This window comes from Schistocerca cancellata, chromosome 4 (genome assembly GCF_023864275.1).
Source record: "Schistocerca cancellata isolate TAMUIC-IGC-003103 chromosome 4, iqSchCanc2.1, whole genome shotgun sequence".
NCBI lineage: Eukaryota > Metazoa > Arthropoda > Insecta > Orthoptera > Acrididae > Schistocerca > Schistocerca cancellata.
This window is the reverse complement of record NC_064629.1, coordinates 340,513,944-340,540,191: the sequence shown is the minus strand read 5'-3', so window position 1 is coordinate 340,540,191 and position 26,248 is coordinate 340,513,944. Positions and strand designations below refer to the sequence as shown.

The window sequence follows — 26,248 nt, the reverse complement described above, 5'->3', positions numbered from 1 at the left end:
GACACTAGTTCCTTGCGTGCAGGCAGACACAAACAGAGGATCTACTCTTGAAGCGGTCCACAAACGGAGGCTGGCCCCTGACAAGGAAAGGAGAGAGTGGATAGTCACATTAATATAATCAAAACAGTGTGACTATGGCACTGCAGGCAGCACTAAGCTACACTACAGAAACTACAAGCTACAAAGGATGAAAAGGAAACATAGAAATGACTCCTGTCACCTTTTGCATACAGATTTGTACTACCAAACTTCTTAAGATCACACAACCAAGCTACTAGAAAACACTGAGGCTACTTCACTGAACAATGACAGACAAGGATGATCAGTCGATATCAAATGTCACCAGCCTAAATAGTGACATCTACCACAGCATCACTACAAATGGATGAGTGATGTGGATGGTGAACTGCTTGAGCTGTTGCTAAATGTTGCAGGTGGACAATCAAACTCTCAACTGCAGCATCATCATTACTTGCGAATCATAATGCAGTCATTTTACAGCAAATAAGTCTGAGGCCTCATTATGTTAAGATTACCTTAACTAGTGTAGCCATCTTATTTCTTTGAGCCTCACTTACTGGATAACCATTTGTGTAAATGTTAGTTCAGAAATCGTGGTGAGGTGACCTTCACAACAGACAATTTATTATGTTCATGATCCATTGACTTCTATGGGATCCACAGCTTTCAGAAGACATTGGTCTCAGGTTATTTTGATATTTTACTTTTTTTGTATTATCACCCTTGCATTTGTAAATTTACTTATTTCACAAAATATTTTTGTCAGCTTATAACAACACACACACACACGCACTAGGAACCTCTGTTGGCAAATTATAACCCAGATGCTGAAGAAGACAGTAGCTGAAAATATATGGTTTTCTTGCATGAAATGCTTGCTGTAAATGTGAATGCAGGAAATAAAGCACAAATATGTAGCTCGGTGTTTCATAAATCTAAAAACTAGAAATAAATTAATTCAGCCAATATAGAGATATGATGACCAATTTAATCACAATGTGTCAAAATAAACATAAATGGAAAGCATTAGGCTGTCAAGATACGTTCCCAGTACACATTCATTGTCTCAACCTCTCCCCTCTCCCTTCTCCCAAGTCACCTTCATAGGTCTACATTACATTTAAGTACTTGGGTGTAACTCATGATCAAGTACAAACAGTCAGAAATGTGAGAATAAAGTCTGTGAAGAACTTTATTTACATATTTCAGTATGTTTAGATGTATAACATGTTTGACTTATGACAAAGAACAGTAAATAACAAGATAGTCACATTCAGCACTGGAAATAAAACTTTCAAATCAGTTTTCTATAGTTAAGTTTATTCATTGCCTTACTCAGTACACAGCACTCTTCACTCCGAACACTGTACAATACATAAAATGTATTTCCATGCCTAGTTAACTAAGTTCCAAAACAATTTATTTTACTTATGGGAAATGCTGCTTCATTTAACGTGATTTTCCAACCAAAGAATATTTTTCCATGTCTGATAAAATGTTTTACACTTACATATGCTCACTTTTTTATTTTTTTATTTTTATGACAAAAGGCATACAGAAATTCTGGAAAAAAGCACAATAAAGCATTAACTTTTACACAAAAAACTACTGCTTGCCATGTGTCTTTACTAAAATGTTAGTTTCCTCTTTAAATACAGAAAATTTCAAGAGCAGTGGAATGTGAGCTTTTCTTGCACTGTTAATTTCATTCTCAACATTTTAATAGTAATTTTTTATTGACACTGAAATATTTCTAGCATATATTTCTTAATATGCCAAAAACATTATTCTCACACTGATAATTGCAGTAGCTTTTACACTCTCTTCATGCAATGCCTGATGAAAATATTTATTATTACATAATATTGTAGAATATCCAGAGTGAAATTGGTTTTACAGAGCTTGTCTCTTTGCTTTCTTTCTCTTTATTATACCTAGCATAACTTTCATGTTGGAGATGTACTCTGAATTCTACCCTATGAATAAAGAAGAGCTGAAAGTGTACTGTTGTTAAAAATAAAAGCTGCACACTTCAAAATAACTTATAAAACAACAACAACCAACCCTGCACAATTATAAATGGTGAACACGCATCTAACAATGACAGCCTGCTGTAAGGACAAAATTTTCAGCTCAGAATTTCTACTATCTTTTTAATGCTACACTACATTTGCAATGTGATTCCACAGCTAAACAGTCAATGGTTATCATGCTGAACATAATTTTTACATCAAGACTTGCAAATATGGTAACTGGTAAAATTAGAAACATGTATTCCAGCCTCTCCAACAGTTCTCAAAAACAGAAGTATGCATAAACCATAAAGCAATCAACCATTAATCTGGTAGTCACAGTTAGTGACATCCCCAAGAAGTTTTAAATACAATTAATCAAAGAATTTTATTTTGGTGCTAACTGTGAAGTACATTGAAATAATCTTATTTAAAGCAATAAATGACTCTTCTTAGATGTAAACAAGAATTTTGAAGACATATGCGCTTCAAAGTTTTTGTTTCCTTGGGAAAAAATATGACTCATAAATATCACTTCGTAACACCCTTATTTCATTTACTATCACTATGTCATTTACTGGAGGGGCTTCAGTAGGTACATGGCATATTAAGTTGTCCCCATATACATGTTTACAAGTACATTTCCATCCAGCTATGATAAATAGTAAACAGCTGACAAGCTGAAATAACATACCACCAACATATGTTACTCAATTTTAGCGATTTGAAAGAGAATGTAACATCTACCAAAAATCACAATCAGCATCAACATTTGTAATGCAGTGACATAACCACAAAGAAGGTGTACACTGAACATAAATAAACCACAGAATATATCAAAACAGTTACTGTGTGTAAAATTAATAAATGCACCTTTGATCAACACATCAGTCAACTTAATTTCTTGTTAAGTTGATTCACTGATAAATACATAAGCTATCTTATGTATTTGTTTGATGTGTAAATATTAAATGAAGTTCTTTACAAGAAGTACTATTTACAGTAGTTCAATAAATAACTTAAATTTGTAGGTGAAATTGTAAAGGAAGTTAATAATTAAATAAAAAATGAAAGCCACAGATATACATAAAAGTAATCAAGAAGGCTGCAACAATCAGAAAGAACTGAAGGTCATGGTAGAACAAATGAAACAAAAAAATCCTAAGATGCTAGAACCACAGATTTCGTAGATTATATACAGAGAGATGAATCAGGCAATTCACATAGTCTGTGGCAGAGGTTTTCACCAAATGATGAAGAATGCAAGATGTAGAAAAGAGAGAGAGAGAGAGAGAGAGAGAGAGAGAGAGAGAAGCAGGGAGGGGGCAATAAGATTATCATTCTTTCTTGGGATTGTGCTTTTAGTGTCATGATAATCCCCTTGGCGTCTGACAAAGCTTTGATGTTTCTTCATTTCTTTTGCTCATTAGGAAGAAACATGTTATTGTGGAAGCCTGATATTACATATTAATTTTGAAGAATGTGTGTCTGTCTTACTGTGACCTTCATTTCTTTTCTGTGAGTGCAGTACAGTCAGATTCATGTATACTGTAATTAATAAATGTGATGTAGAACAACTCTCTTGAACAGCTACTTAATGTATTGGAGAATGGTACTGATGGTCAAAATGGTAACTTATAACAGTACTGAACACAAATTAACAATTGTTAAATAATGGAGTGACTTTACAATAAACATTATAGAAATATCTTAGGCAACAACATGCAAGTCTATTTTACTCTTAGCCACAAAGTTACGCAAAATGCATGTAAGCAACATATTAGATAAATCTCGAGTAAACCTAATTTGTCTACATGTTCCGATTAAGAGCAGAAAGTAGTTTTCAAAACATTCATGCTAAACACATCAGTCTTGGACACACTGAAAAAAGGCAGAATTAACTTTATAAACCTATATCATCCACCATCAGTCAACTGTAAAAATATACTTCATCCAATGAATATATATAATCTCGAGTCTGATAATTATGAAAAATAATTTAAGAGAGAGAATACCAGCTGCTCGCAATTAAGACTTTTACGCATCTTTCAGGACATTTTTCCTCTGAAATTAATGGTGATCTATCTTTTGTACTTTGTAATGAACTGTTTGGATGGAATAAATTGTCTACAATGCTGATGCTTCCCCATAACAAAATTAATTTGCAAGCATAGCCTTCATTATTCATCCAGTACCATCACCATGCACTAGTGGCCTTTCATTTATGGTAAACAGGGATTTGTTCATCACTGTATTACAACAGGTAAATGTGGGAGGGGAAAACCACACAAACACACCTCCACAGCATGTTTCACACATCAGCCAAGTCAAATAGGATACTCTTGAACCTAAAATGGCAATGGCAATCACTAACATGGAAGAAATATGTACTAAAAAGGAAAACAATCTAAGACAAAAGTCCAAAATGATAGAAGAAAGTCAACAATTAAATATGGTGTAACATACATAAAAATACACAATCTGTAAAGAACAGTTCTGCTAAATGGATGGAATTGTTTGATTGGAATGACACCAGTTCCTGCAACAAATGGACAAATAAACATTATACTGTCAGTGATTTTCAATTACAGTGATTCTTTATGCCACTGTGAAGCCAGAACACTTTACCGTATGCTTCACAAGTCACATACTGATATATTCATAATTACAAACCACTAACAGAAGTTCATCAATTTTTCTCAGAACACAGCACCCTTTTTCAAAAATGAACTGAAGGATTAATTTTCTCAGCATATACAAAGACTCTTGTTGCCACAGAAATGTACTACTTATTAACCTTCAAAGCATCCACACAATAATCTATCCTTGCAGTGTTTCCTTGAAATAAATAACATGAAAAGGAAAATAAAATAAGTTCATTATAGCTGTGAAGCTGTGTTCTGTTGTGAAACTGTAGACTTACATAAAATATAAATTCCAAACATAAATAAATTGTAAAAAATTAAAAAATTACCTACAAGTTGCACAAATGTTGTCCTTAAAATTCAACTGAAAAGAGAGGCTTTTTTAATTTACTTTGTATTATGATACAATAGTTTCTGTGCTTACTAATTATATGCACTATTATCAGCAATGTACAAACACTTAAAAGTAATTACTGCTGGAACAAGAAACTGCTGTTATATGTGGAGATGGGGGACATTTGCAGCAGTAGATATACTTTCACAAAGCATTTAGACAGACAATGCACAAAGACACAGACTGGGTTTTATGTATACAATCTTTCCAGTGTGTTTACAGTTCAATATGTTTCTGTTCACTGCACCATTTATTTATTAGGCCAGCACCTATTAAAAACATCCACATTATTTAAGCAAGTAAGCAACATGTGGCAACATTCTATACAAAATCAGAGCTATTACAGTATCTTGTGGTTTCACTTATATTATTCACAGTTACTTATGTGAGAGTTTTTTTTACAACTGTAGGATTTATTTCATTGGTCCTTCTTTAGTATTTAGACTAAGGAACGTATCTAATGACAATGTAGCAAGAAAGATTTATTATAGCCAATGAAATATTAGAGAAAAGGCCATATCACCAGTTCCAATACTTCACTTCAGGAAATTATGAGTATAAAATAATACTGGAGACAATGGGTACACAGTATCTGATATACATTCTCATACAGCAAATTTTCCAACATATTTGTACACACTATTTATACAACTTCCAACAACTTTGGTAACCTTTTCATTTAACTAGAATCAAATATCAATTCATGCAATACAATTCTTTGAAATAATCTTCATTTTGTACAATTACCTAGGCTCATAAACTTCTATGAATTTCAACATGTCATCTGCCACCATCTTCTACATAATTGAATGCTTTCTGAGCAACAGAGCACCTCTTTCTGATAATCAGTAATGATGTGATGACACTGAACAGTTTCAACAACTACCGGAAATGACAAAGTAATGATTTAAATATTCAGGAAACATTACACATCACTTATTAATATAATAATACACAATACAATAAGCGGAAATACTGACTTTATCCGCACCTGTGTCTCTCCGATGGCACTGGCTCGCGTAATAATGCATTTACAATACTTAATATTACTCTTAAAGCTCTCTGTCGTCGACGAAACATAACACTAGATTTTTTTTTTTTTAATAAATGTCATAAACAAAACTTAAAAACTTCATCTCTCGACAAGGATGGAGGTAGCATAGGATTCATAGTGGGCATTTCTGATGATTCGACAGTAACACTACACTCTTTAACAGTTCTGAGAATCGACTGGTTTTTCTTTTTAACACTTTGTACAACACAGATAAATGAGTTAATAATGAGATTCAGTTCTGCTGATGATTTAGTTTTTGAAGTTCAAGAAATACCTAACATTCAAAATGCAATAAAAGAGTTACAATATCACTGTCTGACTTATCAACTGACGCTTCATAACTCTACACACATTTTATTAGAAAAGAACAGAGTTTGTCCATGGAAATTCTACCAAATATTATACAAATTTTGTAAGCTGCAGCAGCAAAGGTACTACAGCTCATTATACTTCAGTCACAGTGACCGGTCATTAAACATTTGCTTATGATAAGTCCAATTACTTGAACATATTTTTATATCTTAAAACAAACTCTAGTTTACAGTGTCTTATAAAACATCAACTCCTACCATGTTACTGATAATTTTAGACTTGATGTAGTTGTGACATTTTAAATAAAATATCAGTTATACAGTATCTTGTCAATACAATGACTCAGAAATGTACATCTTGTAGGGTTATGTGATCTTCTGGAAGCAGAACCAAACATATGGACACGATGCAAGCAAGTCACTCAGTACATTTCTTAACAATCTGGCAAATAACACAGCCACACACAGTCAAGCAATGTCCACAGCAATCTATGTGTGTGGGTGTCTTGTGGTGTAATATCAAGATTTGGGTAACTCAGATTCAATTCGGCGTTCTGTTGCTACCGACAATAAGTTGTTGAACTCCATCTCGAGCATCTGCCGTGCCTGCAAGGAAATTTAAGAAACATTTTAAGAATCATTTACAATTTACTGACGAACAAGTGTCAAAATGCAAACATATTTATTCATTTTGTTCAAACTTGATGTTTGTGAAGTGTTATTATGAACTAAGCAAACATCCTTTTTCAATCCACAATCGCCTATCATTATTCATGGGTATTCGTAAATCGTAACAGCTACAGCTGCCAATAAACTAGCTCTGATAAACACTTTTTTAATAAGACTACATGTTCATGTCAAGTATTAAACTTGCAAGAATTTCCAACATATCAGACTGGAATACAGTACTTGTAATACACAGAAGTTGTACAAACAAGAAATGAAGAACATAATTTTTAACATTTTTATGCAGCGACAGCAACTGATACTGTTTATATAAGAATATACAGCCTACAGTTGCAGGTTAACTTTATCGTTTACCTAGGTTTCAACGTTAGTAATAACGTCTTCTTCAGAACCTGCAACAAGTTAATATTATAATGCACTAGTAAATTATATTAGATATGGTCATTCTACAGGATGCAACATATAGTACTTACATAATTATTATTTAAATGTTTGCGTAAAACAGGCCATGTTCTAAGTCAACTTCATAAAACTTGATGCACAACCATAAGGTTTTGTCATTTCTATTAAACCAACTGTAGAAATTCACTTTAAGCCCATTGTATGGGCCTCGTCGTGTGACTAAGGGACTGCGGACCGCGAGGGCTCTGCGGTCTGCCTCACAGAGGGCAGCGCGCATGCGCGAGACGTATAGAGTGAAACTCTTATTACGCACGCGTCAGATAACCTTTTTGCTATGAATTAATTTTATATTTTACTATTGTAAGTTAATTACAGTATCCAGCATGACTACGTTTTACATTCTACTACAGAGCTTACTAAACTGACCAACAAATCTCGTATGAACATCTGTAGGAAAGGATCTATTATTACAGAAACTGTGAGGTCACATGCATTATGAATTATTGTAAACCTAGTATAGGTTGGAAGCCTTAGAAGTATGCCCTATTTTTTAGATACAGTTGATCGTTCAGTAAATTGTTTCTATCTGTAATTAGGTGTGCATAAATTTGTAGTTCCTCAAGCGTGTCGAGTCTATATCCCTTAACTTAACGATGTAGTAGCTCTATGTCACGTAAAGGTTTAGGTGTATGAGCCATTTGCACCAGATGCTCCGCAAAGGCTGACCCCCGTGTTGCTACGCCCTTTATTGGAAGATGTTCTTTAAACCTTACTGCTATAGCTCTGCCTGTTTGACCTACGTAATAACATGGGCAATCATCACACATAATCTTATATATGCCTGATTTCACTGACTTGTCACCGTCTTTCTCAAGGGAATGAACCAAATTTTGCTTTAAACTATTACTCGTCGAGTAGGAAATTTTAAAACCTGAATTTTCAACAGGTGCCCTATCTTGTAGGAGACATTACCTATGTAAGGAACTGACAACCATTTCTTGGTCTGATCTTGGGTTTGAGTATTTGTGTTTACTAAAGTCGTTGTCCTTTTTCGCGTTTTCTTATGATATAACTGCCTCAATATCTTTGGATCATAGCCATTATTCTGTGCAATACTCTCGAGAATTTGTAATTCTTTTTCGAGGTTGACTTCCGACAACAGAATAGAAATCGCCCGATTAATACTAGAATAGAAAAACGCCATTTTATGCGCTTGGGGGTGGGTTGAATCGGCCGGGATGATATTGTCTGAACAAGTTGCCTTCTGGAATATGTTGAACTCTATTTTAGCATCTTTAATAGTCAACGTTAAATCAAGAGAATTTAGTGATCTGTCAGCTGATTCCAATTCTTGTGTGAATTTAGTTTTTCATGTAGACTGTTAAACGTTGCGAAAATTTGCTCTATTCCTTCTGGAAAATTATTAACCAGTAGAAGAATGTCATCCACGTATCTCGCATAAAATATGATGTTGTTCACTAATTCCAGGTAATTTTGGAAAAAAACCAATTCGAGAGAATTTATAAAAATTTCGGACATGATACATGCAAGTGGACTCCCCATAGCTAAGCCACATCGCTGTGAATATAATTTTTTATTGAATGAAAAATAATTGTATTTAAGAGTCGTTCTAAGAAGTAACATTAGCTCATCAATTTCTATGGTGGATAATTTTTTGTGGTACCTTCAGTTTTGTTCTATAATGTTCAAGGTTTGATCCACTGGTACGTGTGTGTACAAGCTAATGATGTCAAATGACACCAATTTGGTGTTTTCGGAACATGTTACGGTTTTAAGTCTGTTGGCTAGTTCCACTGAATTTTTAATTGAAAAATTATTTTGAAACACGACATATTCTTTAACTTTATAATGTAAATTTCTTGCTAATTTATGATAAGCACTATTGGTGCTATCGACAATAGGGTGGATCGGATGGGAAATTTTGTGGAGCTTAAATTGACTCCTTAGCGTTGGGGGCTTGGGGTTCATGTTTATCAATGCCGTTTTTCTATATTATCTGATCAACTTCTTGGTATTGCTAAGACTCACTCTAATATCCCTCTGTATGGCGGGCGTTGGGTCTACCTCTAGTGGTATGATGCCATTCTCTTCAAAGAACATTTCCGTTTTCTGAATATATTCTTTTTTTGTAGAAACAATAATCGTGTTCCCCTTATCGGCCTTAGTTATTAGGGCTTCATTATTTATTAGTTTTTCGTTAATGTTTTTAACATTGCACGTATCTTTCGTGAATGTATTACTACCTAGACACTCTTTTTGTATTATTTTACAAGCATCATAAGCAAGCCTTGTTTGGATACTTTTATCTACTTTACCGCTATCAAGGCCAACCTTAAGATCCACTACCAACTTCCAAAGATTTTGAGGGGTCAAACTAGGTTCTATATTATATTTGAAGCCTTTACTTAACAATTTATTTTCGTCCTCTGTGAAAATGATATCTGTTTTATTAACAACGTGTTGATGAAACACAGACTGGGCAGCCTCCCTTTTGCGCGCATTTTGGGATACACCGGAATTAACTCGACTAATTAATTTCTTTAACTTTTTGTTATGTCGTTGAGCAATTTCTATTTTACAATTATCTAACCATAAGTTGACATGTAACCAGAACCCATCTATCTGAAAATTGTAGTTATCTCTAAAGGTTTTGGACAAAAATAATTGGAGGTCATTTGCTTCAGCGTTGAGGTTATCTTCTTTCGTGTAAAGTTCCACCGTTCTTTCAACTAATATTTGCTGTATCAATTTCTGTTTAAGACTAGGCGACTTACTGCACATTTTACTGTTTAAAAAACCTTTAACAAATTCTGGGATTACGCTGCAAAATTTACATTGTTTAATAAAAGTGATGGCCATACCTGTTTTGCAGATCTTATGCATAACATCTACAGACTTATAGAAATGAAGAAATTTGTTAGTTTATATGGCATATGGCCACTATTGACAAGTATATGTATATGATGATTGTAATGACGACAATGATGAATCTTTGACTGTGCTGCATTATTACCACATGACAATTTACTTCTTATGGAAGACAGTGTGATATTCACATGTAACCTAAATCAATGGTTGTGAACAATGTGTTGGACAGTTCAGTAAGCCAGATGACTACTGCAACTGCCTGACACGTAGTTCAGAACATACAAATGCACACTGATTTTTCATCACTTATTTTCTTAGTCTTAGTTATGATCTGTCACAGTCTGCCCTTCAGCTTGCAGTTTTGCCCTCACTTTTGGTATTGCTGACATCATCATATACAATCTTTTACACACTGTCACAATCTTTGATGACTTGGGTCACTCCCAACACACTGGAAATATTAATCACGCACATCATTTAACAACAAATTTTCTAACATGTAGGGACATTACACTGATGAAGTTCAGAAAGCAGCCCTGGGTACAGTGTGTAACTTGGGATCAGAGCTACATCGGGAGAGATATTTCAAGGCAATGTCTGTGCAACCAAAATGCAGCACATATTGTCACTCCTTGTTGGATCATTACTACTTATACAAATTATTATTATCATCATACAAAGACACAGGACATCAAAGAAACCTTATGCAACTATAACAGTTACACTGCTCTTGCAGTTATCTTGTTACTACAAAATTTGCATAATCATACACGGAATGGAATACAATTCTGCCTGACAATCTACGCAAACAGGGATGAGAAGTAAAGAGACAGTGTAGACTTACTGCCAGCACCTCACTGCTGAATGTCAAGAAGCAGACGTAACCAGAAACTTGGGAAGGAGAGAAATTCTGGGAATACCACCCATCACACGTGAAATACTTTGAACCACTGTAACACAACATCCGTTCTACATGTTCAAGGCAACCCTGTGCAAAATACTAAGCTGAGTCACAATAACGATTAATTTACTGACTGTGCTTCAAACTCAAGAACCAGTAGGAGGAGGATTAGAGGTGACTACTAATTTTATGATAGTTATCAAGGAAATTTCTTACTGAAAACAAATACAGTTTGTTATGACAGTTGGAATGTGTGGAGTTTGTTAAAAACTGTCAAATTTAAGGAAGCCAAAAATTAGAGGTTACAAAATGTCAGTTTACTGACAGTGAATGTTGGCCAGGATGATTGTGAAACTGAAAAAAGTGCTATAAGGCCATTTCCAATCATTGCATTTCTGAGAAGCTTGAGGGGATGGGAAACAGTGTGTATGTGAAGCAGTCATTGAAGTAGAGCTTTGATGTTCAGTGGCATGCTCACTTAAAAAGGCTGTACAGCAATTAAAGTACACGTACTATATGACAAGACCACTTTCACATGTGGTTCTGCTTCTGATGAAGAGGACAAGCTAGTGATAGGACAGGAATAGGATGTAGTGTGTGGATGCAATGGACAAGTCTTGCACCTTGACTTCCAAATGTGTTTGAACTATGTGGCAAAGGTTTGGAAGTTGGACTGGCATAAGAATGGACCAATACACTTTATAGATTGATTTGGTGGCAGAAATCACTTTGGGAGAGGTAGGATTCCTCTTTTCAGTGTACAGTTATTTGTACAGGCCTCTGATTACCCAACCACCCCCAATGAACTGGCTGCAAAGAAACACCTCCCTCATTACCAAATATCATCCCAGAATGGAATAACTTAACAAAAGCTCCAACATGGCTTCACTGTTAATGCTTCTCGTATGCGATATGTGATTCAGAAGTTTCACTAAATTAACAAAGAAATACATATGGCCTTTCTGCACTACAACAGGGTTTTCTATTGAGTAAATAGGATCCTGATTTTGCTCATAATGCAAGGGAAAGGACTAACATATCATCTAGTATTTTACATCCAAACTTGATATGATGGAACAAAAATACCATTACAAAAAGGGAAAATACATGAAGAATATATCACCCAATAGAGAGTTGTGACAAGAAAGCAATCTGCTTCTCACTGTGTGTGTTGATCTGTTAATATGTACTGGTCTGGTAGTTAAAGCATCCCAATGGAGCTCACTCAATCTTGAGACACTTTAAAACATTTTCATTAGCTGATCAAAGAATAACAAACAATCAGATAATAATATCTGGTTTCATACCCTATGTTGTTAATACATTTTTAAACATGCATGAATAAAATAAACTCAGTGACATTTGCTGGAAAATAACCAGTGTAAATTAGGATAAGTCCTGACAATTGTGTACATTTTAGTTTTCTGGGTTGTGTACATTTTAGTTTTCTGGGTTGTTGCAGAGAACTTGACAAATGATACTGATATGAAAATGAATAAATTAATTCAAGGTTTGTGCTGTTTGAAACAAAGACAATCCTGTCCCTGACATAAAGGTTAGAGGAACAGTTGGTGATTGTGAGAAAAGATGGAGCAAAATTATAGCTAATTGGAATGAACTGCTTGAGGTCAGTTAAAAGCTGCACACGAGAAGACCACATTGAAAATGACAATAGCCAAAATCACTACAGACAACACCATGAATTAAGACTACAAATGATTACAGGATGATGTGATCTATTCAGATATTGTGGTGATGAACTAAATGTTGCCAGCTATTTTTCTTCAACAGAAGTTCCCTTCTCAACTCCTTCTGAGCCAATATCTTTTGGTTTAGGGTACTTTAAGTTTTAATCTTTATCAACCTGATGTAGTCATATTTTGCCTTTTTCTTTTTATACAGAGATGTTACAAATTTTATGGCATTTATAAATAGAGAAACCACTTTTTCACCAGCCTCAGAAAACAATGACAGTTTCATACCTGGGTATTTTGAGTTGGTATTTGCAGGGCAAGTGCCATACCATTAGAATCAAAGCTTTCATCAAGTGCAATTAGTGCTCCATGAACTCCAGATTCCAGCAGGTTGTTTGCATATTCCTGGAAATACAAGGCCAAGAAATACTATTCTGAGCTGAATAATGACATGCAGTATTTTATATAACAAACAGAGTGACAAATATCTTTTACATTCTCTGCAATTATAAAATGTGATCCACAAATGTTCTAACAGTATAAAATTTTGGATATATAAATAGTACCTTTAATCCAATACAAGTGACCCAGCGGATGACTCTTTCGTTTGACCAAACCAATACATCAGTCAGTTCATTTTCAGATGATTTACGCCGCTCTTCCAGTTGCTTACGATCATAGTTCAGTCTCTTTAAGCATGATATTCCATACTGTAGACTAGTCCTGAATGAAATAAAGTTAAATAGAATTGAGAGTTACTGAGCTGCATCTTTATAGACAATGGTACAGGGACTTACCCTTTTTCTTTATTTGCCAAAGTAAATATTTTTCAGTACATATAGTGTACATCAGTTCCTACAGTTCCAAGCATGGCGTATTGCATGATCGTGTGGAAACAGTTTTACAGAAATAATAATACCAGAGACTTTTTAAACATGTAACTGAGAAACAGTTTGTATATTTCTGCTGATGGAGGATACATATACATATTTCAAATGATCATGTTAAAACCATGTCCAATGTTTATGTTAATGTTTAACTTTGTGTAGTAGTAACACAGACACTGTAAGCAAAAGTAATTTCCTTACCTTACATATTTGAAATATGTAACTATTTTGACTATATAAATGAAAGGAAGAGGTATAAGATACCTAGTGTTTTAAAAAAGGTTTTGCACAATTTCCTATTGCTTACATTTTTTATTATTCATATAATTTTGTTGTGTTTGCTGAAAACTGTTCTACTCTGAGGAGTGTTTTTCCAGACTATAGGGCTGTACTTATGCTGTGAATGTACGCGAGCAATGTATACAGTGCTCATTACTGTAATAGTTACGTTACTGACAAGGATCCTTACTACACATGTCAGTTTAGACAATTTAAAATGTGGCGAAGTGCTACAAGAGTTTTTTTTTTTTTAGAATTTCTGGAGTATGAATGTCAAGATGCTTAACTTCCAAGTTACCTCTCTCTCTCTCTCTCTCTCTCTCTCTCTCTCTCTCTCTCTCTCTCTCTCTCTCTCTCTTTTTTTTTAAGGTACACACAGCACTGTAAATGTGATTTACAAAACACAAAAGGTCTCAGAATGAATATTTGCGCAACGTATACCAGACTACAGACAACACAGTGTATGATGTTACTGAACAGTGGAAATGACAGCAAATCATGACAACTCCAGCATAGTTATTGACTAAATGGATGATATCCTCATCCCCATAATAGTGAAAAGAGAAATTTAAATGGTAGAAATCACAATATTCAATTGAGTAAAATATGGCACATAGTACTTACTATTAGTGTTATTTCACCACTATTGTAATGCACTGAGGACAGGAAATACACGTCTCTATGCACAAGCCTTCAGTTCTTTAATTTTCTAACCACAGTTTTTATACGGATGACTTCTCTTTCAGTAATTTGGGATGTTTCTCTGTCCCAGTTCATTACAGTTAACAACACATAATATAGCACTCTACTGAAATCTCTTCATAAAAAGCCTAGTTAACATGACGAATAGATAATATGAATGGAGACAAGCTGGACAATTCTTTATCTGTACTTCTGAGAAGAAGATACTCTACTGTAATGCAAAAATAAACCATTTATATAAGACTAGGTATTTAAAATAGTTTATTCAGTAGACTATAATTAGTTTCAAACATCCAACATTACATAATGGTTGTCACATCATTTTATCAACTTCCAATGATGTCACCATGACCGGACATCAAAACCTAACAAACCACTAAAAGTTTTTATTAAATCTGTGGAGAAATAATGAACCAGAGAAGTTCCACAAAATGTGGAAAATGAATGTTAATGCATGCTGTGCAAAAAATTAGAGCAACGAGGTGAAGGTTGCGGCAACTCTCAGAATTGGTACAATACAACTTAAAGCTACGAATATCTTGCACTACATAAATTTCACAGCTCTTGCTTTATTGTTTTTATGTAGCAAGTTAATCATCTGAATAAGAAATGTCAAGCAAAACACTGGTTTTGGTATCCATCAGTAACAGCCTCAACAAAGCAGTGCAAATCAATTCAATGTGTATGCCACATATCATGCAGGAAGGGTGGCCAACGTGGAATGATACACAATTAATTATATATAGATTACATTAGCTTTCATTCAGAATAAAACAGAGAGAGAGTACAATGGTGATCTGCAAACTCAGTTTCCTATATGTCCTCAAAAGTTGATGTAAAATGCATTTTTTGCCTTGAATAACTCTGAAACAACTCCATAATGCCAGTGTGACACCATCTCCCTTAGCAGTTGTGTGTTAATAGGGAATCCTAGTGTTTCTGTACTGAGCTACAAAACCTGTGTAAAAAGTTTAACCATGTGCACCTACTAGATATAAGCAAAATAAAGCATGACAAATATGCCAGAGACAGGTTTCACTTAAACGGAAATGGAAAGCTGAAGTCAGTGAGCCAGATAGCGGAACTTTCTGACGAACTGCATGAAACGATGGACCCAGAGTTATTATGATTGCGAAACTCTTTAGTTCCTGTTCTATCTTTTTTCACTCTGAGTTCTTTCTTTCCACCAGCAACTCAGGTGAGCTGTCACAAGACATTTCCGTGTAGGGGTGTGATACAATGTCGTAAACATGCTTCTTTCTACCAAGCCCTAAGCAAAGAGGTGGTCACCACAGCTGGGAGCCGAGGGAGGCCAGATAAATCCAGATGCAGTAACAACAGGTGGTGTCCTGGTTAAACTAGGAGACTGGAAAACTTCAAGGCTGCCCAGCCTTAAGAATGCTTTTTGGACAAAAAGAGATCTATGGGGTGGAAAAAATGCTTTGAAAGCAAAAAACCGCACCACAGGAAGAAAGGAGGAAACCAGGTGTTCTGAATTGAGCTTGTGGAACATACCCCAATTGGTTCACAAAAATTATTTTGGTAACCAGAGGAAGGACTCACATGTGTGTTTATGCCTTCCCTCTCATTCATTGTTGGTCAGAGCTTGCAATCTTTATCATAATTGGTTCGACAGTTTCTGACACTGGGAGACCCAGCACAATTTCTATAATAGTGAACAGAACACACTTCAACTTGGGCAGGCAGGGAGGACTCTTCATCTTAGGTGGGCACTGGGAAATCTTCAACTTCAGGACCTCATCAGCCATCTTTGGCTCTGTCTTACAGAGTTTGGACTTTGTTCCAAAATGTATGTAGATGTCACGGCCAGACTCACAGTCAGCAGCCGCCATTTCAGTCATCCACTGTGGTAGAACTATACAAGTGTGGTGAGAATGTGCAGCAACTACAGGTGCCATGATGAAGAGACCATGAATTTTTATTTTATTTTTTTATTTTGAGATTGATTTGGCTTAGCTGAATTCACACTTGCAGCTCCCTTGACTTACTAGGTGCTAAGGCAAGGAAAGTGCTGCTTTGATATAAATTTCTAGAAATTTTATTCCTAGTCTGGTCTTCAATTCCTCTGATTAGTCACATTTGCAATAATTGGAATTTATATGGGGACTTTTAATCATTTTATTCACAACCCTATTTACACCCACTTATGCCAACGTCTTAACATGCCCTTTTGTGAATCTCACTGAATCACTGTGGATCCTACACTGACTGTCAATTCAATCCATGTTTTAATGAATCTTTGCATTTTTATAATAAATTTAACTCGAGTGTGACCTGTAATTTCATACAGTAGCTATATGAAACCTCTCTCCAATACACTGATTGAAAAACAAATTGCAGCACCAAGGAAGAGTTGTGCAACATAAACAAAAGTTGGTAGGTGTGTTTCTACATCTGAAATATGACGTATACTCATATTTCATGCCAGTCACCTAAGAGTGGTGCTAGTAGCGCCACCATGAGGATGCACATCAGGTTTTCTTCAAATACATGCTGTTACAGTCATTAGTGTCGGTTAACCTTTGAGACTGGATGTGGTGAGCCAATATTAATTAAGATTGTCATTAAGGTGACAAAGATGCCCATTATCAGCACCTCACCGAGTTTGAATGACATCGAGTAATATGGCTACGAGAAGCTGTATACTCCTTCCACGATACTGTAGAAAGACTTGGCAGGAATGCAGCCATTGTACATGATTGTTGGCAGTGGTGGTCATGAGAACATACAGTGACAAGAAGACCAGGCTCCAGACGGCCACCCGGCACTGCTGAAAGGGAAGACCACTGCATTTGCCATATGGTTCCATGGCATCATACAGCATCTGCAGCAGCAATTTGAGCAACACCTGGCACCACAGTGACACAACAAACTGTTACAAATTGGTTACTCAAGGAGAGTTCTGAGCCAGATGCCCTGTAGTGTGCATTCCACTGACCCCAAACCACCGTCAATTGTGACTTCGGTAATATCAAGTGAGAGCTCATTGGAGGGCAAAGTGGAGGTCTGTTGTGTTTTCTGATGCAAGTTGGTTCTGAGATGGTGTCAGTGATGGCACTGTGTTAGGAGGAGGCTAGTCGAGGGCCTGCAACCAACATGTCTGTACAATACACACACTGGACCTACACCTCGAGTTACGGTGCAGGTTGTGATTTCATATGACAGTAGGAGCACTCTTGTGGTTATCCCCCACACCCTGACTGCAAATTTGTACATCAATCTGATATTCGACCAGTTGGGCTGGCATTCACGAACAGCATTCCCAGGGGTGTTTTCCAATAGGATAATGGTCACCCCCTTACCGCTGTTAACCTAAAATGCTCTACAGAGTGTCGACACGTTGCACTGGCCTGCTCGATCACCAGATCTGTCTCCAATTAAATGCATACGGGGCATCGTCAGATGACAACTCCGGCATCATCCACAAACAACATTAACTGTCCCTGTATTGACAGACCGAGTGCAACAGGCATAGAACTCCATCCCAGAATTGACATCTGGCACCTGCACAACACAATGCATGCATGTTTGCATGCTTTTACTCAACATTCTGGTAGATGTACCAGTTATTAATGTACCAGCGTTTCACATTTGCAATGGCTTATCTCGTGCTTACATAAACCTGTGATCTTTCCATGTTAATCACTTAAATATGTTACAGAGACAAATTTATTTCCAAAATGTCATTACTGTACATTAATTATTTTTTGGTGTAGCAATTTTTTTCTGTCATTGTATATCTATGCAGCCATAGAGCCAAACTGTCATGTTTGTTAGGGCCACCTCTATTGTCACTCCAGATTGCAGCAGTTTCTGTTATGTGACTTTTTAAATTAATTTCACACGATTTCAAGGATGGGGCAATCAGCTTGCTGATTAAGTCACCTGTCACAGGTCTTACAGAAATCATAGTTTCACATGACGAGTCAGAAAATAAAACTGGAAAATACTCAGAACAAATTTTTGTTAGTATATAGATCACATTAAGATAATATTGAAAGTTAAAAATCTCAAACATTAGAAGAGAAGAACTGACAGAACCCTGTTCGACATCAACAGAAATAAAAATGATGCCTGTCTGAGGAAGGGCCAGAAAACAGATTGGGGACACTGTTTTGGTAATGTTCTATTAATCTTCACATCCACTTTGAATGTAGGACAGCACCGACACCAACAAAGCAGCAAGGAAAAGGGCATAATGCCCCACAAACAGCCTGCACTTTATTAGAATTGCAACCAGTCATTTCTAGAATTCTGTAATAAATAAGAAATCTGTACCCAGATTCCAGAAAGGCAAGCACCCCATCTTGGTCTTCCCTTGTGGGTGCCTATGACAATGCACTAAATGTGCATTATCTTACAAATAAGTTCAATCTGGTGCAAGTCTCTGTGGATGAGCATTCACCATGCCTATTAGCAATAACAGAACATACACTGAAAGTCACTGAAATTTGCTAATCCAGTACCTTCGGAACCTGACAGTGCCAAACTACTGAAAATGTCAAACTACCGAGTGTCGTCTACAAACAGCAGTGTGTGGAGTGTGAGACACTAGGTAAACAACAGATGATCAGTCTTTGATTGTTTATTGTATGTTCTCTGCTTCTGTTAAGGTTATAAAAAAGGTACAATACTGTATAAAACAAAGTAAAACAACATTTTAAAGAACAAATGGAAAAAAATTATGCCTATATTCTGTACTGTAATTTTAAGATTTTATGGGAGTTCAGGACATACAGTATTATACTGCAGTACAGTACTGTGTATGCTTTATACTACAGTACATGCAGTATTTTCAAACTTTACTCACTTGAAATAAGAACTAATGTTTTCCTAATTGGTCTGATTTTTTCTTCAAAAAATTTGCTTTGTATGGTACGCAAATTTACAAGTTCTTCAGTGCTGTATGATTTGCTGCTTCCAGCAAATCTTATAAATGTATCACTAGTGGCAGCTGCTTCATTACAGGTAGGTGGAGGTGTTGAGTTTATTACATCAGTCCCTTCTTCTTGATTGGACTCAATATCTGGTGGTCGAAGTTCTTGTTGTGGCCCTATCACACTTTCTACCGTCAGTTCATCTGATATTGATTCAACTACAGGTTCTTTATTGTCAATATCTATCCAGTCCAAAACTTCATCTTCCAGCAAATTTCTTATTTCATTTTGGGCAATATCTAACAGTTTAACAATAGTATCATTTTCAATTGGAATAGTGGAGTTTATATCTTCTTCACAGGCCTTTAAACATAATTTTCACCAAGAGTAACAGGCTTAATTTTATTCTACACCAAAGCAGTTTCCAGAATGACACATTTAATTTTTTTTTTAAGTTCACCACTGAACAGTCTGAATTGATAAGCTCTTGAAGAAATGAAACTCTGTAAAAACATTTCAAATTTTGAATTACTCCCTGATCCATTGGCTGAATCAGGGAAGTAATGTATGCCAAATGGTAAGTGACAAAAATATTCCCTGAGATCAAGTTAGACACTGGAGGGTGAGCTGTACAGCTACTAGCAACAGTACAACACTGCTCTGTTCAGGAAAACCAAGGTTTTTTTTATTGTCTCTCATAGGAAGTATACATTATGGAAAAATCTGTTCCTTAAACAATTCTGAAATCATCCATTCTTTGGAATGAGCTCCATAAATTATAGGAAAATTTAAAACGCTTTTACGAGTTCTTGGCTTTTTTGCTTGCCAGTATCATAAGGAGCCAACATGTGTTCACCCAAAGCATTTGAACACAACAAGACTGTCAACTGATCTCTGTTTTTAGTTTTTGGCACACTTTTTATCTTTATCTGCCAAAGGCAAAAAAAGCCAAAGTAGACTGATTTCATCGGCACTGTAGATCCGACTAGCAGTTAAGTTATCATGTTTAATCAAATAACAAAAAGTTTCTTTGAACTCTTCAGCTGCATTTTGATCCGCCAATTGTAGCTTCTCACCTATATAAAGCTTCCAGATTCAATGGCGAGTTTTGAATCGGTATGGCCAACTGTAAGAAAATACACATTCAGTTTCTATTAACTGCAAATCAGCATATAACTGTTCCATAATCATAGGCGCAAGTACAGGTTTTCATTCAGACCTTATGGCACAGAACCACTTGTACAAAATTTGATCCCACTGATCTAGTTTGGGCTTTTTCAAAGTTTTTTGTCATTCAGTGTCTTTTACTGCAGCAATCTGTGAGACAAATTTTTAAAGTTGATCTTTATTTTTTTTAATATCATAATTGTTGAAGAACCAATTTTATATTCTTCAATAAACTTATTTCTATTCTCACCTTTCTCAAGCCAATTTAATGACATCAATCTTATATTGTGTTGTTAATATAACATCTATATGTTTCACTTCCACATTGTTTTTGAGAGGTGCTCGATTGAGAAAACATTCACACAACAATATACAGAACTACTGTAACTGTGATATAGAACAGCACTAACTGTGATTACACTTTACAACACAGCTTTTTAATCACTGTAGACCATTGGTACATGACAGGAGCTGCCTGAAAGGTGACTGAAACAATTGTTGGCACTACATGACTCAAAGTTATTGAATGCTGCCAAGCACAACCAAATTCTGCCAAAAGCATCTAAAATATTCAGTATGTATGAAGTGATGCCAGATTATTGAATGTGCCAGACTGTCAGATGCTGGATTAATGGGCTTTTACTGTACTATTAAAACAGTGGCGCAATGTACACTGAACATTGTGCAAAACTCATCAAATGAATTCACAATTGTGATGAAAGACTTACCATCAGCTGTAGAACGGAATAATTACAATGAAAATTTGTGCCGGACTGGGACACGAACCTGGATTTCCCACTTATTGCTGGTGCAGGAAACGGGCTTTACGTGTCAGCCCCAAGAAAACTGTTACAGTACCATTTACAAGGAAGCATTTCCAGCACACATATTCACATCTTAAGCTTATCAATGAAACTCTACCTGTAGAGAAGGTAATGGCCTCACACATTCACCCTGTGAGTCGACAGGTGACTGCTCCTTCAGCAGGGTCTGAGCAGGCACATGGGGGGAGGGGATTACTAGTTATCGGGAGCTCCAATGTTAGGCACATTGTGGAGCCCCTTAAGCAGATAGGTCGCAGGGCTGGAAAGACAGTCAATGTTCACTCAGCATGTCTGCCAGGGGTTCTCATCTGAGATGGGGAGGCGGCATCACCTGCAGCCATCAAGTGTGCAGTGTGCAGTCCTCTGCAAGTAGTGGCTCACATCAGCACCAACGACACCAGTGAATGGCTTCTGATACCATCCTCAACTCAAACAGGTGTCTGGCAGAAGTAGTGAAGGCTGCTGATCTCATGCATGTGGTGCAAGCAGAGATTGCAATTAGCAGCATTGGTCCCAGAGTTGATCGAGGTTCTTTGGTTTGGGGCCAAGTGGAGGGTCTCAACCAAAGGATTCATGAACTTTATGACAGTCTTGGCTGCAGATTTCTAGACCTGCATTATTGGTTGGGGATTTGGAGGATTCTTCGTGATAGGTCAGCAGTGCACTAGATGAAGGAAGCAGCTACTCGGGTAGCAGAGTACTTGTGGAGGGCACATGTAGGATTTTTCGGCTAGGCGGTAGATGGAGATACTCTGACAAACACTCACCAGTCGATACACAGCAAGCAAAGTCAGACCATGTTCAGAGTAAAGATCTTTCAACTGTCAAACTTTTATCAGTAAATTGTCCAAGTACTTGAACACAAGTTCCCAAATTTCCTGCCCTCCAGGAAAGTTCTCTCACTCAAATTATTCTCGGGACTGACAACTGGCTGAAACCTGAAGTTCAAAGCTCCGAGATATTTAGCAACTCATGGATCATATAATGGAAAGACAGATTAGAGGCCATAGCAGGGAGTGTGTTCATTGCAGCTGACAAAAATATTGTCCCTACTGAGATCAAAGTTGAGTGTGACATTGAAGTTATCTGGTGATGTATAACAAGTCTATGTGAAACCAAGTTAATTGTTGGATGTTTCTACCAACCACCTGATTCTGCTGTGACAGATGTGGAATCATTCAAAGAAAGTCTACAGTCAGTAGCATGTAAATACTCAGATCATGCATTACTAGTTTGAAGTGGCTTTAACCAACCAATTATAGACTGGGGTGTCCACAGATTCATTTCAGGGGTATAGAAATATCTTAAACCCCACAGCTACAAACAGGCTGCATCTTATCGACAATGTCAGTATAGAATGGGAATTATTGATCGTGATGTCATTATAGCAACTATGGTTACAAAAGTTAATAAATCAGTTAAGGAGGGTAGAAGAGTGTTTCTGCTGGAAGAAGCAGATAAGCAGTTGTTAGCATCTCATTTAGACAGTGAACTGATATCAGTTAGTTCCAGTAAGTCGTTTTTAGTGCAATTATGTGCTAAGCTTATGCATATTGTAAATTGTATTCTGGAGAATTATGTGCCTAGAAAGTGGATTAAGGAGAAAGAAGACCTATCGTGATTCAATAATGACATACAGAAACTGCTGAGGAAGTAGAGGCTGATGCACTCTCGGTTCAAAAGAAAATGAGCAAATGATGACAAGCATATGTTAGCAGCAATTCATGTGTCTGTGAAAAGAGCTACACACAAAGCATACGACAACTACCACCATCATACCTCAGCAAAAGACCAGGCAGAGAATCCAAGGAAATTCTGGTCCTATGTAAAATCATTAAGTGGGCTAAAGGCTTCCGTCCAGTCACTTGTTGGCCAGTCTGGAGTGGCAGTTGAAGACAGCAAAATGAAAGCCAAAGATTTAAATTTCATGTTCAAGAAATTATTCACACAGGAGAGTCAAACAAACATATGGTTATTTGACCATCAAAGGACTCCTTTATGGACAACATAGTAATAAGCATCCCTGGTGCAGAGGAACAACTGAAGGAGTTGAAAACAAATAAGTCATCTGGTCCAGATGCAATACAAATTTGGTTTTTCAAAGCATACTCTATGCCACTGGTCCCTTACTTAGTTAGCATTTATAGTGAATCTTTCACCCTGCACAAAGTCCCAAGTGATTGGAAAAAAGTGCACGAGACTAAAGTGTATAAGAAAGGCAAAAGAATGGATCCGCAAAATTATTGACCAATATTCCTAACATCGGTTTGCTACAGAATCCTTGAACATATTTTCAGTTCAAATATAATAAATATTCTTGAGACCGAGAAGCTTATGTCCACTAAGCATCACTCGTGGGAAACTCAGCTTGCCTTTTCCTCACATGATATAGTGTGAACTATGGGTGATGGGCAACAGGCACATTCCATATTTCTAGAAATCATATGACACGGTGCCCCAATGGAGTCTGTTAATGAAGGTATGAGCATATGGAATAATTTCACAGATATGTGAGTGGCTCAAAGACATCTTAACTAATAGTATGTTGTCCTCAATGGCGAGTGTTCATTACATGCAAGAGCACTCTCAGCAGTGCCTCAGGGAAGTGTGATAGGACCACTGTTGTTCTTTATATACAGAAATGATTTGGCAAACAGGCCGCCATGTCATCCTAGGCCCACAGAATGGATTTAGGAAAGAGCTAAGCATGGACAGTGCTGTTCTCAGTTTCTTCCATTAAGTATACAGTAATATAGAACAGGATATGCACACTGCTTGAATATTTTTCAGCCCAAGCAAAGCTTGTGACTCAGTAAACCATGGGCTTCTCTTTATACAAAAAAACCAGTGTGGGCACACAATATTAACATTACCTCAAAAAAACTTCTAGCTATGTACCTCATGAATCGGAAACAGTGTGTCAAACTGAAATACAAAATTTATAATAAGGTTTTAGCTTTCAAATAAACAAGGGAAACAGTGATAAAGAAGACCCTCAATGTTCAATTCTTGTCCCTTTCCTTTTCTGGAACATATTACACTAACAACATTGTACATATGTACAACTCTCACACTGTAAATTATGTTGATGACACCTCAGTTTTATTCTATGGCAAAGACTCCAAAGAAGTGGAATTTTTTTGTAACTAATGGGGTATTAGAATTAAGTACATACTTCCATGCTCATGGACTCCATCTGAATAAGTCCCAGGTATTAATATTTGCAACTGGCAGCTTAAAACACTCATATATAAATGACATATGCAGGATAATGGTTGAGGAAGTAAACAATTGTAAATTCCTATGTGTCCATCAGGACCCAAACCTTAAGCAATTTAACCATATTAATGCTGACACTGTTTACACCACCAATAGATATACAGCCCCTTAGGAGATTACATTCCATTAGAACTACTGACAGCCTTGGGAGACGCAGACCTAACAAAACTCTACCATCTGGTGAGCAAGTTGTATGAGGCAGGCGAAATACCCTCAGACTTCAAGAAGAATATAATAATTCCTATCCCAAAGAAAGCAGGTATTGACAGATGTGAAAATTACCAAATTATCAGTTTAATAAGCCACTGATGCAAAATACTAACGCGAATTCTTTACAGACAAATGGAGAAACTGGTAGAAGCCGACCTTGGGGAGGATCAGTTTGGATTCCATAGAAATGTTGGAACATGTGAGGCAATACTGACCCTATGACTTATCATAGAAAATAGATTAAGAAAAGACAAACCTACGTTTCTAGCATTTGTAGGCTTAGTGAAAGCTTTTGACAATGTTGACTGGAATACTCTCTTTCAAATTCTGAAGGTGGCAGGGGTAAAATACAGGGAGTGAAAGGCTATTTACAATTTGTACAGAAACCAGATGGCTGTTATAAGAGTCGAGGGGCATGAAAGGGAAGCAGTGGTTGGGAAGGGAGTGAGACAGGGTTGTAGCATCTCCCCGATGTTATTCAATCTGTACATTGAGCAAGCAGTAAAGGAAACAAAAGAAAAAATTATAGTAGGAATTAAAATCCATAGAGAAGAAATAAAAACTTTGAGGTTTGCCAATGACATTGTAATTCTGTCGACAGAGCGAAGGACTTGCAAGAGCAGTTGAACGAAATGGACAGTGTCTTGAAAGGAGGATATAAGATGAACATCAACAAAAGCAAAACAAGGATAATGGAATGTAGTCAAAGTAAATCGGGTGATGCTGTGGGAATTAGATTAGGAAATGAGACGCTTAAAGTCGTAAATGAGTTTTGCTATTTGGGGAGCAAAATAACTGATGATGGTCGAAGTAGAGACCAAATAAAATGTAGACTGGCAATGGCAAGGAAAGCATTTCTGAAGAAGAAAAATTTGTTAACATCAAGTATAGATTTAAGTGTCAGGAAGTCGTTTCTGAAAGTATTTGTATGGAGCGTAGCCATGTATGGAAGTGAAACGTGGACGATAAATAGTTTCGACAAGAAGAGAAAC

At 36.4% G+C, this 26,248-nt stretch overlaps 1 protein-coding gene across 1 annotated transcript in view; it reads right to left on the bottom strand.

Annotated features, from left to right (window-relative positions):
• Positions 1-1,055: 1,055 nt before the first annotated feature.
• LOC126183371 (liprin-alpha-1) overlaps positions 1,056-26,248 on the bottom strand; it is a 1,187,054-nt gene continuing 1,161,861 nt past the window's right edge. Inside the window, exons 24-26 of the mRNA XM_049925301.1 lie at positions 13,577-13,733; positions 13,299-13,415; positions 1,056-7,043 (exon numbers count right to left, since the gene is read on the bottom strand). Coding sequence (XP_049781258.1) covers positions 6,957-7,043; positions 13,299-13,415; positions 13,577-13,733 — 361 coding nt within the window. The 3' untranslated portion in view covers positions 1,056-6,956. The remainder of the gene's footprint in view (positions 7,044-13,298; positions 13,416-13,576; positions 13,734-26,248) is intronic.